Source organism: Octopus bimaculoides, chromosome 25 (genome assembly GCF_001194135.2).
Source record: "Octopus bimaculoides isolate UCB-OBI-ISO-001 chromosome 25, ASM119413v2, whole genome shotgun sequence".
Lineage (NCBI taxonomy): Eukaryota > Metazoa > Mollusca > Cephalopoda > Octopoda > Octopodidae > Octopus > Octopus bimaculoides.
The window spans coordinates 16,682,125-16,698,520 of NC_069005.1; the positions used below are offsets into that span (position 1 = coordinate 16,682,125).

Genomic DNA, 16,396 nt, shown 5'->3' on the forward strand with positions numbered 1-16,396 from the left:
GGCACAGGAGTGACTGTGTGGTAAGAAGCTTGCTTCCCAACCACATGGTTCTGGGTTCAGTCTCACTGTGTGGCACTTTGGGCAAGTGTCTTCTACTATAGCCTCAGGCCAACCAAAGCCTTGTGAGTGGATGTGGTAGACGGAAACTGAAAGAAGCCTGTTGTATATATTCATATATATGTGTATGTATTTGTGTGTCTGTTTTTGTCTCCTTACCATTGCTTGACAACTAATGTTGGTGTGTTTACATCCCTGTAACTTAGCGGTTCAGCAAAAGAGATAGGTAGAATAAGTACTAGGCTTACAAAGAATAAGCCCTGAGGTTGATTTGTTTGACTAAAAGGCATGGCTGCAGTCAAATGACAAACAAAATAATATATATATATACACATATTGTTACGAACGCCCGCGCGAAGCACCTCAACGAAGAGAAAACTCTCGCGCACGAACGTCGACGCTCAGTGAGTCAGGATGTTCGACACTACTAAGCCCAGCCGGAGCACGTAACAATGACAATAGACAGGAAGAAATAACACTGACCATACGTTGCATAGTGAAACTAACTTTTTTTTTTTTACATCATAATACAAAACAACATTGCATAACAATAATTCAATAACATAGTACTTGCTTGTGAAATAACACATGTAACAATAGTTTCCAAGCATTTAACAAAGGTTTTCAATCATTACATAATCAAAAGTTTACAATCAAGGTTCGTGTCTCAAAAGTCAATTAAAAGTTCTTTTTGCTTCTTTTGCTTTTCTTTTCTTTTAACAACATGTAACAACAAAGTTCTCTCTTTTCTTTTCAACCAGTTAACATCACAGTTAACAAAGTTCTTTGCCTTTCTTTTCTCCACAAAAGCATATAACAACGCAAGTACACTTTCCTTAAAGAAATATACACAAACCTTCACTGCAAGAATTTCCTTTCTTTCAAATCTCCCACTACATTGACAAGAACTGACCAACGTAGTCTACTACAATCTTTTGCCTGCCACAACAGTTCCATCTCTCTGTCCCTCTCTCTCTCAGACTCTATCCATTTCGGTCACTGGTACCTTGTGTCAATAGCCTCTCTCTCTTAGTCTCTTTCTGTCAGACTTATCACCGACCGCTCTGTCCATCTTCACTGGCTGACCGCTTGTCCATCGACTGCCATTCCATCTGGCTCCTCTACTGGCTGCTGGCCTTTACACCAAACTCGCGTTCTTCACCCAATGACTTTGTTTACGCCAACTGCGTTTACACCAACTGCGATTCCCAAATCTATGCTCTCGTATTTATGACAAATACCGTACCCAACAGTCCTACGCTACCCCCTCCAAAGCTGGGTCAGTTTAGTACAGTTCCTAACTTGTTTTTCTAAACTTTTGATGACCAGAAAGGGTCAGAGATCACACTCCTACGCTATAAATAACCGTGTTTGTTGACAGGACAAAGGAAATACTATTGTCCCGAACAACTAGCAAACGGTTTCAAACTCAGATCGGGGAATAGGGACATAACATTATTTTTGCTTATTGGCAGTCGCATCAATATTCATACGTACATTTATATGTTAATATATATTACTTTTTAAATATCAACATTCAACATTTCAGGAAACAAAACAAGCTGCTACCACAGGGAAGTTGGATAAGTTGAATTCTGTAAGTAATCTTTTAGTCATGTATTCTTTTACTAATTCCAGCTTGTAGATTCTGGTGATGCTGGGACACTATGGCAAAAAATAAGTCTCTTAATGTGTTGTTCAAACCCAAGAAACTCATGCTCTATTGATTGATTTAACCATTTAATACATTTAAGCCTTTTAATACATAAGTTTTCTATTTGTTTTCTTCAACACTAGTTAAAGTTTTAATATTTATAAATATAAATCCATGTTACAGGATTCATTTGGTATGGTAGTGGTTTTTATCATTGTATGGTCGCCATCATTATCAAAAGCATGATGCCTCTTCCCATTCACAGGTAGACAGAGAGAACTGGAATTAACTCCTACATCAGTTAGATGCGTCACAAACTAATAGCGGGTTGGGACTTTGAATATACTAGAAGTGTAGCAGTAGTTAGTAGGAAGAACATCTGTAAAGTGAAGTTTAGTCAATGTTAAGACTGTTTAGGTTCTGTTATGTAAAATAGAGGATCTTAGTGCCGGCGTCAGTTGTAAAGGTAGTATAGGTGTTAGTGTAAGTGTTGTTAGTTCTGTTGATTAGTATCCTTTACGAAGCATTTGTCATAAGTGTAATGGTACATTGTTACTGTGGGAGGTCTGTGGAGACTGGATAGAAATGATGTTGGTATGATCTTCTAGATGTGTTATGTTAACCTGCATAAATGATGGAATAAGCTGGCAAGCAACTTGGCATTAAAGGTACGAGCAAATATGTGTAGTCGGAGATAACTGTAGGTTTGTGCATATGTGATGTGGATAGATGATGATGGTGGGTGGAAAAGTGTTGTTTGGTAAACAGTGGAAAGGAAGGTCAAAGAAGAGGGAAGATCTTGGGATGTTGATCCTTGTAGATAAGATGTGGGACTACAATCACATTACCCATGATGGCAGCATGGAATGTTAGATGTGAATATAATGATTGTGTGGCAAAGAATGTTGAATTAGAATGTGGGTACTTTGTTAATATGTTGTTTAATCCCAGGTCATTTCTGATCCAGTGATCGTAGGATTCCCGTCTTTTATTCGGATGTAACACATCTAGAATTACATTATCTAATTCAGATTTCCAGCTACTAGAAATAGGAGTCAAACTTCCTTGTCTTTCCATTTGTAAGGCAAGGAGGTTGACTCCTATTTTTAGTAGATGAAACAAGGACATATACACTTCATCATTTACTAGTACAGAGTTGGACGCTATGGTTGAGTATTGTCAATTATATGGTACAGTGTAGTGCTGTTGTTGTTATTCAGCCCCAGGAGGGTCTCTGATTCTACTGACTTATGATCAAAGGTAATTCCTGTCATGTGATTTCATTGCTATTTCTACTAGTGAGGAAAACTATTTAGAGTTAGCAGGAAAATCATTTAGAGTTACTTCCCTACTTGTACTGTATCTTGTTTTATGTCTGCTACATCCTCATTCATCTAAATCCTCTTTTTTCAGGCTCACTACTCAACAGGAGCTGTAGCTGCTGCATTTACTTCAACAACATTGGATCCAAACACACAACACACACCAGGTATGTTATCATCATCATTGTTTTAACAGCTCACTTTTTTCATGTTTGTATGAATCAGATGGAATTTATAAAAGCAGATTTTTTACAGCCGGATGCCTTTCCTGTTGCTAACACTTGTCTCAAAGAAGGATAATATGAAATTGTGACCATGTAAATATTAAAATGTAATTTTTTCTGTTTATGGGAAAGATGGAAAAGTAAGAGTGAATATTTATTTTATGAGTGCTGTGTATTAAGTCTATAAAATTGTGCATAAAGTAATCATTGTATTCCAGTTTCCTACACTTTCCAATCAATAGCAGATGAGCGACTACAGACACAACACAGGCTACACTTTCAGGCTTTCTGGATAAAGTTTTCAGGAATAACCCAATAAGTTTACTATTAATTCCATGAAATATTCATGGGTCCTGCTAGTAACAGAATGAAGCTTCTTATGTTTCTCCTGGTTTCCAATGAGTTTTAGCATCCGGTTGTTAGATTTTTCAAGATATTTGGCCAGTCCAGTTGTGGTGGTTTTGTAAGGGATTTCAAATTAGATCAAGCCTTGACTTCCTTGAGCTCTGAGAAAGTAAAGACGATCTGCATTTACCTTTGGGTGGTACAACTTATTGCAAGTCAGCAGCTTACATATTTTCCTTATTTTGTGGATATTCCAGTTCAATACACTAAAACTATAAATAGAAACCAGAACTGCTCAGGAATTTATGGCTAACACCTTACGAGTGTTTTAGGACTACTTGAACTCTCCTGTAACATTCCTTCCTGGTTTTCTCTTTCATGCTTGCATGCTTAATGCCAGAGCCCTCATTTATTCCAAAGTATTTGTAAGTTTGTTCCTGCTCAAGTTCTTTTATAACTGTCAATATCTAACACCACTGAATGTAAGGTCTTCAATTTCCCTTTCTGTAAAGTAGCCTTGGCATATTTATCAAGACCAAGTTCCATCTCGATGTCATCACTGATACTTTTGCAGCATGTAGTCCATCAGGCTCATTATCGTTTTTGCTATAGTTTTAAGTCATCCATTTAAAATATGATTTATTTTCTTGTCGCCAATTTTGTACCCTTACCCTGTTGTGTTAAGTTCACTTATAAGGAATATTAGGGCTATGCAAAAAATTAGAGGCGAAAGTGAGTTACCTTGGAAAATGCTGCATTTGATATCAATATTGTTTGTTATTACAACAAATTTGGAAACTTGGCAAAGTAGAAAGCCTCAGCAGCTCTTTTAATATAATTAAACAAATGTTATTTCACTCCTTCTAACCAGTTTCAAGATAATGTTTTGTTAACAGTCCTTGTCTTCTTCATGACTGTGAGTATCAATGTCACACACAACCTTTTTACTGTGTTACTCCGTATTTATTCTACAGCCTATAATGTTACACAGTTCAAAAATAGCATCTTCCTTTTTATACACGTGATTCAGCGTTTGCTTCAAAATTGTAAAATAAATTATTTTTGTATGAAAAATTGAATTACGCCTTCTAAATTTTCTTGGACTTTCACTTTCTTCACAGTGACATTCATTTAATCGTGAATTTTATAACATTTAGTACATGCTCCAAATAAATGTTGACATTCTGTACTTTCTTACATTGCTGGTACATACTACCTTTTGCTAAATTGGTAACTTTCCTTTTTTTTTTATAGCCTAACTATGCTACAGAAAGTATGTTTTGCACCTATATTAACTACATTTTGTTTCGCTTGAACTTCGTGTGCGTACATTTTGCTGTTTTCAAATTCTATGAGTGTGTGTGTTTCTCCATTCATTACATCTGTAGTAAACTATAGTGAAGAACATTTTACCCTGTTTTAATGAGCCCACATCTAATGAAGTAGCCATCTTTATGGTTGGTGATCCCATTGAAAATCATGATATTCTCATTCGTGTTCAAGATAACCTTAAACGTGTTTCAGAGACTTATCCCTCTTATGATGCTAGGTACACAAAGTATGATCAGACATGGAGTGGGATATGACACCTGGCCATCATGTCATATCCCACTCCATGTCTGATCATACTTTGTGCACCTACTCTTCTGCTTTCTGTGGAAGGAACATGCTCCACTGGTCAGGTGCTCCATTTGTTGTCAACATCCTGTGAGTGGAGGACTGGGCATGCCATGGTTGATGATGCACTGATGCTGCAACATCTCCAGAGTTTCTTTGATGGTGAGCAAATGTGGTCTCTGTTTGTCAGACTTGCTTTTCTGCAGCTCATTTCTGTGAGCTGAAACCAAGGCACCCAGAGTGCCATCAGGTGCTCACAGTCCTCTGTCAGTCAAGCAGTGCAATCAGTGGAAGTTCTACTTTGGCATTCTATAGAGATTTTGTGGCAGACGAGAGCAACAATGTTCTTGGGGAGACTCTAGGTGTCAGTGAGAATCAACTGGCTGGTCTGTTCTGGAAAACTTTTGTGCCAGGGACATGGATAATTTCTGGAAATCTCTGGCCTGAAAACAAAAGGGAAGGTGGACAAGGAAGTGCTACCTTCCAGCAAATTTGTGGAGTGGATAAATGTGGCAAGGATGGTCCAAATGAATAGGGCTTCTTCAAGCATGTACTTATAGATTGAAGGAAGAGGACAAGAAAAGGGCACTTGCCCTAGTGGTCAGGGCAATTGTGGTTTTACAGAGTTTCCACAAGCAGCCATAAGAAGTCACCCTCTTTTGGGGAATTAATCATTATTGGAATTTATATTTACTGTTATTCTTTTTTACACACTCCTTTATGTAATCTCACATTGTATTATCCTGTATTATTCCCAGTATTTTTGTGAACCCTTTAGTGGTTAATAAAGAAAACTAATTACATTTTGAGTTCAAATTACACCAAAGTTGATTTTGCCTTTCACCCTTTCAAGGTCTTGAAATAAATACCAATCAAATACTGGAATTGATGAAATCAACTAGCCCCCTCCACGAAAATTTTAGGCCTTATGGCTTTAACTGAAAGGATTATTAAAAGTGGCAAACTGGCTTTAGGCAGCAAGCTGGTAGTACAAAATGTTTAGCTGCATTTCATCTATCTTTATTACAGTTAACATTCCACCAAGGTCAATTTACCCTTTCATCATTTCAGCTTCAATAAATTAAGTGCCATTTGAGTACTGAGGTCAATACAATCAACTTAGCTTCCTCTCCCCATATAAACTTTCAGGCCTAGAGCCTATTGTAGAAAAGATTATTATTATTATTCAAGGTGGCGAGCCAGTAGATCGTTAGCACGTGGGTAAAATGCTTAGTGGAATTTCATCCAGCTTATCATTCCTAGTTCAAATTCCTCCGAGGTTGACTTTGCCCTTCATCCTTTCAGGGTCAAAAGAAATAAGTACCAGTTGTTCACTGGGATCGACATAATCAACTTACCCCTACCCCCAAAGTTGCTGGTTTTGAACCTATCATTATTATTATTAGACAATAAAAAGAGTGTGATGCAATTTGTAATAGATTGTTGATTTAATGGTTTGAACAATAATTCAACAGATCGTTTTCAGGTTCAAAATGTAAGACAAATAAACAATCATAGAAACACAGAAATTCAAAATGTAAATGAGGAAATCCTGCATTCCTATTTTGATAGAATGACATCATCAGTTTTCAGTTTTGTAACTGGTAAAAGGAAAAAGAGAGAAAGAAAGAAAAAAGAAAAGAAAAGGATATTTAGTTGAACAGTTTTGTGTAAATATGATGAAATTCACCTGTCATTTTATTCATTCTTCCAGGGCGTGATGTTAGTAATTCACAAATATATTTGTCCTCATGCATTTTGAGGAATGAAAGTGTAGTAGATTCAGAATATTTTCTGAGAATGTACACTTTCAGGTGTTCTTCAAAATTGCAGCTGTTTGATGTAAAATGTTCAGCAAGTTCTGTCAAACTACTGATATGCTTGAAGTCATACCTGTACCCATTGAATTTTTTGTTTAATTGTTCTGTTCTACAACCAACATAAATCAAGTTGTGTATGGTGCATTCTGCTGTGAACATCAAATGGAAATCTTTGCACGTCCCACTTTCCATATTAATCATAACATTTCTGTTATGATAATGGAATTGACTTGTGTTCAAAAAATTTCCTCCAATGTGCCCAATTTGCAGCAGATGTGAATGTTGTACAACCAAAGTTTCAGAATGGCTGGATGGCTTTCTACTCTCTGTAGCAAAAAGATCAAGTTCCTATATTTGGGACACTTTTGATTTTGTGTCCAAAATTAACAACTCTTGTAAGCACCGAAGTAGTGTCGAAAATTGTTGTTTTGGTAACAATGGATGTTTCTTCACTATATCCCAATATTGACAACAATGGCAGGGTGGAAGCATTCATGAATGCCTTCAAAAAATGGTCAAACAAAAGTATTCCATCTAATTTTCTCTCAGTTATTGAAGTTTGTGTTACAAAGTAACACAATGAAGTTTGGGCAAAAATTTTACCACTAGTTGAGGGGTTGCACCATGGGTACCCCCATGGCTGTTGATTTCACTAATGTCTTCATGATGAAATTTGACACAGTTAATGAAAACATTCAAATCCCTGCTTGTTCATGAACCAATGCTCTGGTTACGATTCATTGATAACATCTTGTTTGTCTGGGAAGGATCACAGAACAGTGTAATTAACTTATTACATTTCTGTGAGTGTTATGCAAAAGCTGACCTTAAGTCCAATATAAAATTTACATCCAGTTTTTCGAAAGCTAGGATTGAGTTTTTGGACCTCCATCGCCAATCATCCACATCACTCCAATCATCCACATCACTTCAATCATCCACATTACTCCAATCATCCACATCATATAATTCGGTCAAATCTGAAATCCTAATTCTTGAGGATAAGATGGATTTGTACTGATATAAGGGACTACTGAAAACATGCAAATGCTTTTGTACAGCATTTTGTCAAAGGTGGTTACAGTGAATCACAATTAAAGGAAATCACAAATGGCATAGCTGAAATTAGCAAGGAAAGTCAAACTTCCATGCATAATTTTAGCAACTAAAGTAAAATTTGTGATAGAACTTCTTTAGTGGTTAACTGGCACCAAAATTTTGCTGACATTTCAAAAGTACTGCCTGAATTTTACCAGCATATTGCAGAAAAATATCCTCATTTCAAACAAATATTCCCTCAGCTGCCTATTGTAGCCTTTAGACAGAATAAAAATATATAAGAGAAGCATTAACTACTACCACTAACTCCAAGAAAACTACCATTGGAGTTTCTGAATGTTGCACCTTGAAAAACAGCCACAAGAGATATAATCCTTGTTCATTGTGCAACAACATGAGTCAAATCAATTCCCTCATGAATCATAACAGAAATATTATGATTTATGTGGAAGGTGGGATTTGTAAAGATTCCATTTGATGTACACAGTAGAATGCACCAAACATAACTTGATTTATGTTGTACAACAGAACAATTAAACAAAAGATTCAATGGGCACAGGTATGACATCAGGCACAATAACAGTGGTCCAACAGAGTCTGCCTAACATTTTACATCCTCCTAAACTTTCAATGTGAATTACTAACATCACACCCTGGAGAAATGAATAAAATGATAGGTGAATTTCATCACATTTACACAAAATTTCTTTCTTTTCCTTTCTATTTTCTTTCTTTTTCCTTTTTATCAGTTACAAAATTGAAAACTGATGATGTCATTCTATCAAAATAGGAAGGCAGGATATATTTTGAACCTGAAGAAGACAGATGATCTGTTCAAACTGTTAAATAAATACATCACATTTCACTCTTCTTATTGTTTAGTTATCGTTGTGAAGAGTTACGTCAATCTTTATGAAATATTATTATTATTATTATTATTATTATTATTATTATTATTATTATTATTATTATTATTATTATTATTATTATTATTATTATCATTATTATAAAGGCTGCAAGCTAGCCAACTCATCAGTGCATCAAACAAAGTGCTTAGTGATAATCCTTCTGGTTCTTTACTTTTGAGTTCAAATTTCTCCAAAGTTGACTTTGTTTTTCATCCTCTCAGGGTCAATAAAATTAATACCAGTAGAGCATTGGGATTAATGACTAGATCCCCTTCTCCTAAAATTCTAGACCTTGTGTCAAATGTGTAACCATTATTATTATTATTATTATTATTATTATTATTATTATTATTATTTCTGAATGTTAACAACTCTGAGAATGAGATACAACTGTTGTTATTTTTAAATACTTTGTTTTATTTTTCTTCTCAATGTTTGTAGCCATCATTGATGAAGAGGTTCTTGTCTATGAACGTGTGAAGAAAAAGGGCTACATACGTCTCACAACCAACAAAGGAATCCTCAATTTGGAATTACATTGTGAAATGGTGAGGTTTTATTAATGTTTTTCTTAATTTCTCATTTCTATTTGTAGACAGTAGCATCATAGGTTACTGCTTTCCAGCCGCTTATCAGTGCATTTCTGAGGGTACAAGAAACAAGAGAGTGTCTAGAACAAATATTATTAGCAACTTCGCACAATGAAATATCATTTCCCCCTCTCCAATGTTTCCTAGCTAATATTTAAAGCCCTTGTTTACACACACACATAGTTGTGCAGTAAGAAGTTTGCTTTCCAACCACATGGTTTGGTGTTCAGTCCCACTACATGGCACCTTGATCAAATGTCTTCTACTATAGCCCTGGGCTGACCAAAACCTTGTGAGTAGATTTCATTGAAGGAAACTGAAAGAAACTCATTGCATAAGTATGTATGCATGCATTTATTTAAATGTGTGCATGTGTTTGTACCTCCTTGTCTTGATATCTGTTATGGAAGAATCCTAATCACCCCCATGTGACTGAAGGTGGACTAACTGATTACACTAGATAAGAACTGAGTGGACAGTCAAGGGTATAGTTGTATGGTGTTAGTTTGATTGTGTTGGTTTACTGTGTTAGTTTGTGTTTTGGTTTAATAGTTGGTAGTTGAATAGTGAATACTGAATATTGTACTGACGTTTGAGTAGTATGGAGTGTGTTCTGTGTTAACATATTTCTTCAATAGGTTGTTTTTAGATAACCACAACCAACTATATATTTGTGTAATACCATTTTACACCAGACTTATATACTCACGTCGTAACATTTTTTGGCAACAAGATTATTCGAAGATACTGCTGGACCGATTTTTGCTTGAACATGTAAAGTTTACTACAGTAATTGAATTGCAGAAACAGCAACAATGGCAACAACAGCAGTTGTTGGAATTTCAGAAGAGCAACTGTTAATACAACTGATACTGAAGGAAACAGAAAATACATCTAGTTCATTCACACCTGATACTGTTTCAAACTTGATTGGAGTAGGGTACTACCTTCTCTGCTTGCTTTAGAGGATAGGAAATTTTTAGAGAAGAATACTGTGACTGGCAAGATGAGAAAAAAACTCGACTTTTTGTTGAGAAAGTTGGCATCAGCTGAGCATGAGGAATATTGCAATTACATATTACTAAAGAACCCAGGTGAAGTCTGTTTTGAAGAAACAGTGAATATTCTATCAAAGATTTTCAGTGAAAAAAGCTCTTTATTTAATACACACTGGTAATGTATGAATATTACAAAAAAGAGGACAAAGATTTTGTTACATACACTAGAATTGTTAATAGGGAATGCAAGAGATTTACAATTAACGAACTAACACCAGATATGTTTAAATGCTTAATTTTCAAGCAAAGTTTAACGGTAAAGAAAGATGTGGAAATTCCTAACCAAATTCTAACTAGATTAGAGCAGAATCAGAAGCTAATACTACAAGAAATATTTGAGGAATGCCAGAGAATAATCAACCTAAAGCATGATACAGAACAAATTGAAGAAAGAAACTGTTCTCATATACAGTTGGTGCGACTGAAAGTAAGAAATGAAAAACAGAAAATTAACTCATGTTTTGGATGTGGAGAATTACACTATGGATTCAACTGTCCTTATAAAAACCAAAAATACTTCAAGTGTGCTAAGATAGGTCATAAAAAATCACACTGTAAAACAAAACCTAGAAAATGATTCAGCAGATAAGAAAATCATGTAAACAGTTTATCAGTAACAAGAAATACAAACAAGACTCAAAGGAAATTTGTAGATGTAAAAATTAATAATACAACATAAAAGTTGCTCCGACTATATTCCAGCAACTGATGGATGCATTGCTTGCAGAGTGTGATTTTGTGGTGGCCTACCTGGATGATATTTTAATTAAATGTGAATCCTATGTTCAACATGTCAAGCAAGTTTAATGTGTTTTCAAAATATAAAAGATTACGGTTTCAACCTGGGTGAGGAAAAATGAGAATTTTTCTTACTTAAAATTAAGTACTTAGGACAAGTTATTGATAAAAATGGTCATTGACCAGCTCCATCAAGGGGAGATGCAATTAAAAGTATGCCCCCTCCAACAAATATATCTATCATACAAGTTTTTTGGGGACTTGCAAACTATTATCAGATTTATATACCAAATATGCACAAGGTAAGAGCTCCACTAAATAATTTACTAAAAAAGATGTAAAGTGGAATAGGTCTGAAAATTGTCAGAAGATTTTCAACGAAATTAAAAGGACATAACATCAGATTTGTCTTTAGAATATTTTGATACTGCATTGAAGATTGTACTAGCTGCAGATACCAGTGATTATGGTATTAGAGCAGTAATTCTACATATATACGAGGATTTTATCATGAAGGGTGTGACCTATGCTTTACATTCTCTGCTACCAACAGAGAAAAATTACAGCCAAATTGAAAAAAAGACTGTAGCGATTACTTTTGCTGTAAAAAAATTTCATAGATTCTTACACATCGACTACAGACTGACCATCATCTATTATTGTCTATGTATGGATCAAAGAAAGGAATCCCTACCCATACAGTTAATAGGTTGCAATGCTGGGTAATTATATTACTAAATAAAGATTTTAAGATGGAGTTTATACCATCTAAGAAATTAGGACATGCTGATTGTTTGATACTAAAAGATACTAACCATTTGAGGATTCTGTGATGGCAGTGTTTCAAGCAGAAAAGGAGATTAAAAATATTGTATGTAATGTATGAGAATTACCAGTTACATTAGAAGAAATCAAACTAAAAGCGGAAAATGATGAATTTATTAAAAAAGTGAAAGGAATAATTCTGAGTGCTGAAAAAAGAAATAAAAAATATGCATTTTGCAGAACACAACATGAATTCAAACCTGTTCTCAGTTTGTGGCAATGTGCTAATATATGCACAAAAAGTGGTAGTTTTGACCACATTACAGAAACAAATACTAAGAGAATTTCACATTGGTCACCCGGAGATTTCAAGAATGAAATCATTGAGATGCTGTGTATTGGTCAAGAATGGACTGACAGATTGAAGAACTAGTGAAAGCTTGCAATCGATACCATGATAGACAACAATGAGGTAGTTAATTATCCTACCGAATTTCTTAACTCATTGGACCCTCCATGCCTTCCTCTACAAAGAAAGAAGGAAGGGATTCCAATAATGCTGCTTTGGAATTTGAAGCCGCCAAAACTATGCAACCTTACACAACTGGTTGTTAAAAAATTTCTTACCCACATAATAGAGGCTATCATAATTTCCAGGAGTGCAAAACGAGACGATGTTTTCATACCAAGATTCCTCTCATTCCATCAGGAGTGGCTATTCCTTTCTCCTTTCGGAGGCTTCAATTTCCCATTCGTGTCAGCTTTGCTATGTCAAAATACAACTCACAAGGTCAGACACTATCTGTTGCTGGTATTCTTTTGGACGAGTCATATTTTTCACCTGGACAACTATACGTTGGCTATTCGAGAGTGGGATGCAAGGTGAATCTCTTTGCATTTGCCCGAAATGGGAGAACAAGGAATATCGTGTACAAGGAGGTGCTACAACCAAATCAAAATGGAGAAATGTATGTTTCTACAATTTTTTGCAAAAGAGTCCTCTCATTTCATATCCACAACCACTAATTTTCAGGTAGCTATGGCAGCAAGGGATGCATTCGATCGGTTGCCATCACATCTACATCAGCAATGATACCAGTATCTTAACAAAGATATGCAACGTGAATCCTGCATCCCTGAGGTTATCAAAGACTGATCGAGACTTACTATTGTTCAATGGAACGACAAATAGACATTTGGTTTCTCTCTTTCCTTTTACAAAACCCTTACACTTAAGCCTTTATAGGTTAACCACTTGACTTTAAGTAGTTATTCCACAAATCTAGGAGGACTGATCGTTTATGAGCACAAAGCCATAACACCAACAAGATTCCAATATATTCAAGACCTCGTTATAGTTATCCATGGAGCAGGAAATAATATATAAGGTCAGGTTTATAAGTTTAGCAATGCCGAAACACACTGCAGTAATCTCATGCTTATGTTAATGATTTTAAATGATTTTCCCACTTAATTCTTAACCAAACATTTTGGCAACATATGGGTTATTATAATCAGATTGCATATCTTTCATTTATTTTGAAATTGAAATACCCTGGTGTTGTTATACATTGACATTCCCTGGCAATGCCGGGAAAACTGCTAGTGTTTTTCTAAATTATTTTCAAGTGAATAACATTATAAAATTTTTTTTTTGGTATAAATATTTTGTAAAAGACCCATTTGTAACCTCAATTTTCTTCCATAGATTTTTTTTGAGTGCATTCAATGTATCTCACTTCCAAAGATTTGGCTGCTATTTCTAGCACGCCCTGCTACCATGTAACTGGTATTCGCGATAAAGGACTCAAAATACCTGTTACGTGGTAGCAGGGTAGGCAAGAAATAGCAGTCCCAAATCTTTCCTTTTCTGGGGAAAGGTGCTGCTTTTACTTGATTTCGATGTCACATTCGTTGAAAGCATGCAAAATAACTTGGAAAAGAAAAAAAAAACCCATCAAACAAAACAGCGTTGGGTCACAGGTAGTCTAATACATATATACATTCCACAATGTAACCTCGTGGACATCGGTGTTGATTTTTTCTTTCTCCATTTTTCCCTTCTTTGAACTTTCCTTGTTTCCGACGAAGGGCTCCGCCACGTTGTTGTTTTTTGTTACTGTTTTTTGTCTTTTCTTTGAACCTATATATATATATATATGTGTGTGTGTGCGTGTGTGTGTATATACACACACATACATCAAATATGCACACATAATGGGCTTCTGCACAGTTTTCTTATAAAGGGTTGGTCAATTTATGACTATGGTAGAAGACACCAAATTTCACTCAGAGGATCATATTCGAACCAAATGACTGTAAAATAGACATTTGAACTACACAGTTAGGACTATGATCCCACTCTCAACACTCTCATTATGTCATTCCGCTCATGCTTTGGGATAATTTGGGCAAAGAAGGCTATGTTGTAAATCCCTTTGAAGATCTGTTTTTGTTAAATAACCAGGAAGGAGATTTCAGTAGGGCAGTGACTGTTGAGTTGTTGTTGTTAATGTTTAACCACAGGTCAGCTTTGAATGAGAAGATCTATGATCAAAGGCTGTCTTTTTTTCTGTATGGAGGGAACCCATGCCATGATATCCAGCTTGTCTCTCTTTTTAGGATGGCTGTTATTTGAAGGAGAATTATCTTCACAACATTTTTTTGTGAAATTTCAAGGTTAAAAACCAACTTTAGTCTAAATAGAAGAATGGTTTCATTCAATATCGGTTTTTTTATTTCTAATTTATCTCTGATCCAGCAGACCCATGACCAAAGATATCCTAATTGCAGCCATCTTCTCTTTTATTCTGACATAGTGTAACTAACGCTACATTATTTAATGTGTTCTATATTTTATTCGGCCATAATGTATATATGTCTTCTTTCTTATTGTTTGACCCCAGGTCAGTTCTGTTTCATCAGACTCTTGACCAACAGTTTTCTAGTCATGATTATTCTTTCTCTCAGACATAATGTATCTAGACTACATTATCTAATATGTCCTTCCTGTTTTTTCTAAAAATACTATCATGTTATTTAAGAGAGATTTGACTGCTATTTTTAGTAGGTCAAACAACCAATTAGAGGCTCCCTCGTCAATGCATTTTTTCAATATTAAATTATTTACCATTTTTAGGTACCAAAGACCTGTGACAACTTCATAAAACTCTGTTCCAATGGTTACTATAAAAATACCATCTTCCATCGGTCAATTCGCAATTTTATGGTAAGTTCTTTATTTTTTTTATTTAGTTTTTATCACAATTGGTCAACAATAGTGACACCATTGGTTACCAGTTTCCAACAGCAATCAGTAATTAGTTTACTTTAAATCCTATGGGAAGAGTAACAAGGGAGTGTCAGTATTTCACTGCAGAACAAATATCATGACTTTGTTTAGAGAATAAATTTTCTCACTGGTATTGGTGTATAGTCTAGATAGGTTGGATGAGCATTGCACACTCACCAATTTTCTCTATAATAATTCCTACTCCATCAGGATAAAATCTGGTTATAATTTGTTTTTTAATCTGATAATCTAGATACCGGGAAACAAAATATAGTCATGTTGACTTAAATTTTTTATTGTATATATATGTATGTATGTGTGCATGTTTAGATATATGCACACACATGCAAAGTGTTCATATTTAGTTATCAAACGAGAAAAGATTGTTAACTAGGCAAGGAATATGGATATTACTGGTCTGTCTACCTTCCCTATCATCAGTAATAAAAGCCAAAAATATTTTGGAATTAATGACAATTGCATATATTCGTTGTGAGTAAAGCAGATTTTGGAAGATATGGCAGTCAGAGTTGTGTACATTCAATAAAACCACATCCCACCATGCTTTCACAGTGCCAGTGCCTACATTTGGGATATTAGACACATCAAGAAATTTACAACTAAGGCATCAGGACTGGGAAGATATTAACAATGATTGGTTATTTCCACATCAACAGTGGTACTGACAGAATCTATGTTAAATGGAAGGCTGGAGGCAGAAGCATAATATCAGTCTAGATGACCTTTGAGTGCCACACACTTAGACAACCTCTACTGAACAGTAAAAAGAGAAACGAGTATGTTACATGTATACTCAATAGTAAAGACAATAACATCATGAGATTAGGCAGAGAATTCCTGAGCAGGTACTATGTGTGCACAGCTGTTCCCTATGAACTAAAAGTGACTGGACTAGCTATTTAGACAGAAATTTGGAGAAATGCTTA

The 16,396-nt window shown here is 35.3% G+C and overlaps 1 protein-coding gene across 3 annotated transcripts in view; it reads left to right on the forward strand.

Annotated features, from left to right (window-relative positions):
* The window catches only part of LOC106873240 (RING-type E3 ubiquitin-protein ligase PPIL2), a 105,634-nt gene that overhangs the window by 49,160 nt on the left and 40,078 nt on the right, over window positions 1-16,396 (forward strand). For all 3 annotated transcript variants that reach the window (XM_052976763.1, XM_014920512.2, XM_014920513.2), the window contains exons 10-13: window positions 1,607-1,654; window positions 3,125-3,200; window positions 9,448-9,554; window positions 15,297-15,386. In XM_052976763.1, coding sequence (XP_052832723.1) covers window positions 1,607-1,654; window positions 3,125-3,200; window positions 9,448-9,554; window positions 15,297-15,386 — 321 coding nt within the window. The remainder of the gene's footprint in view (window positions 1-1,606; window positions 1,655-3,124; window positions 3,201-9,447; window positions 9,555-15,296; window positions 15,387-16,396) is intronic.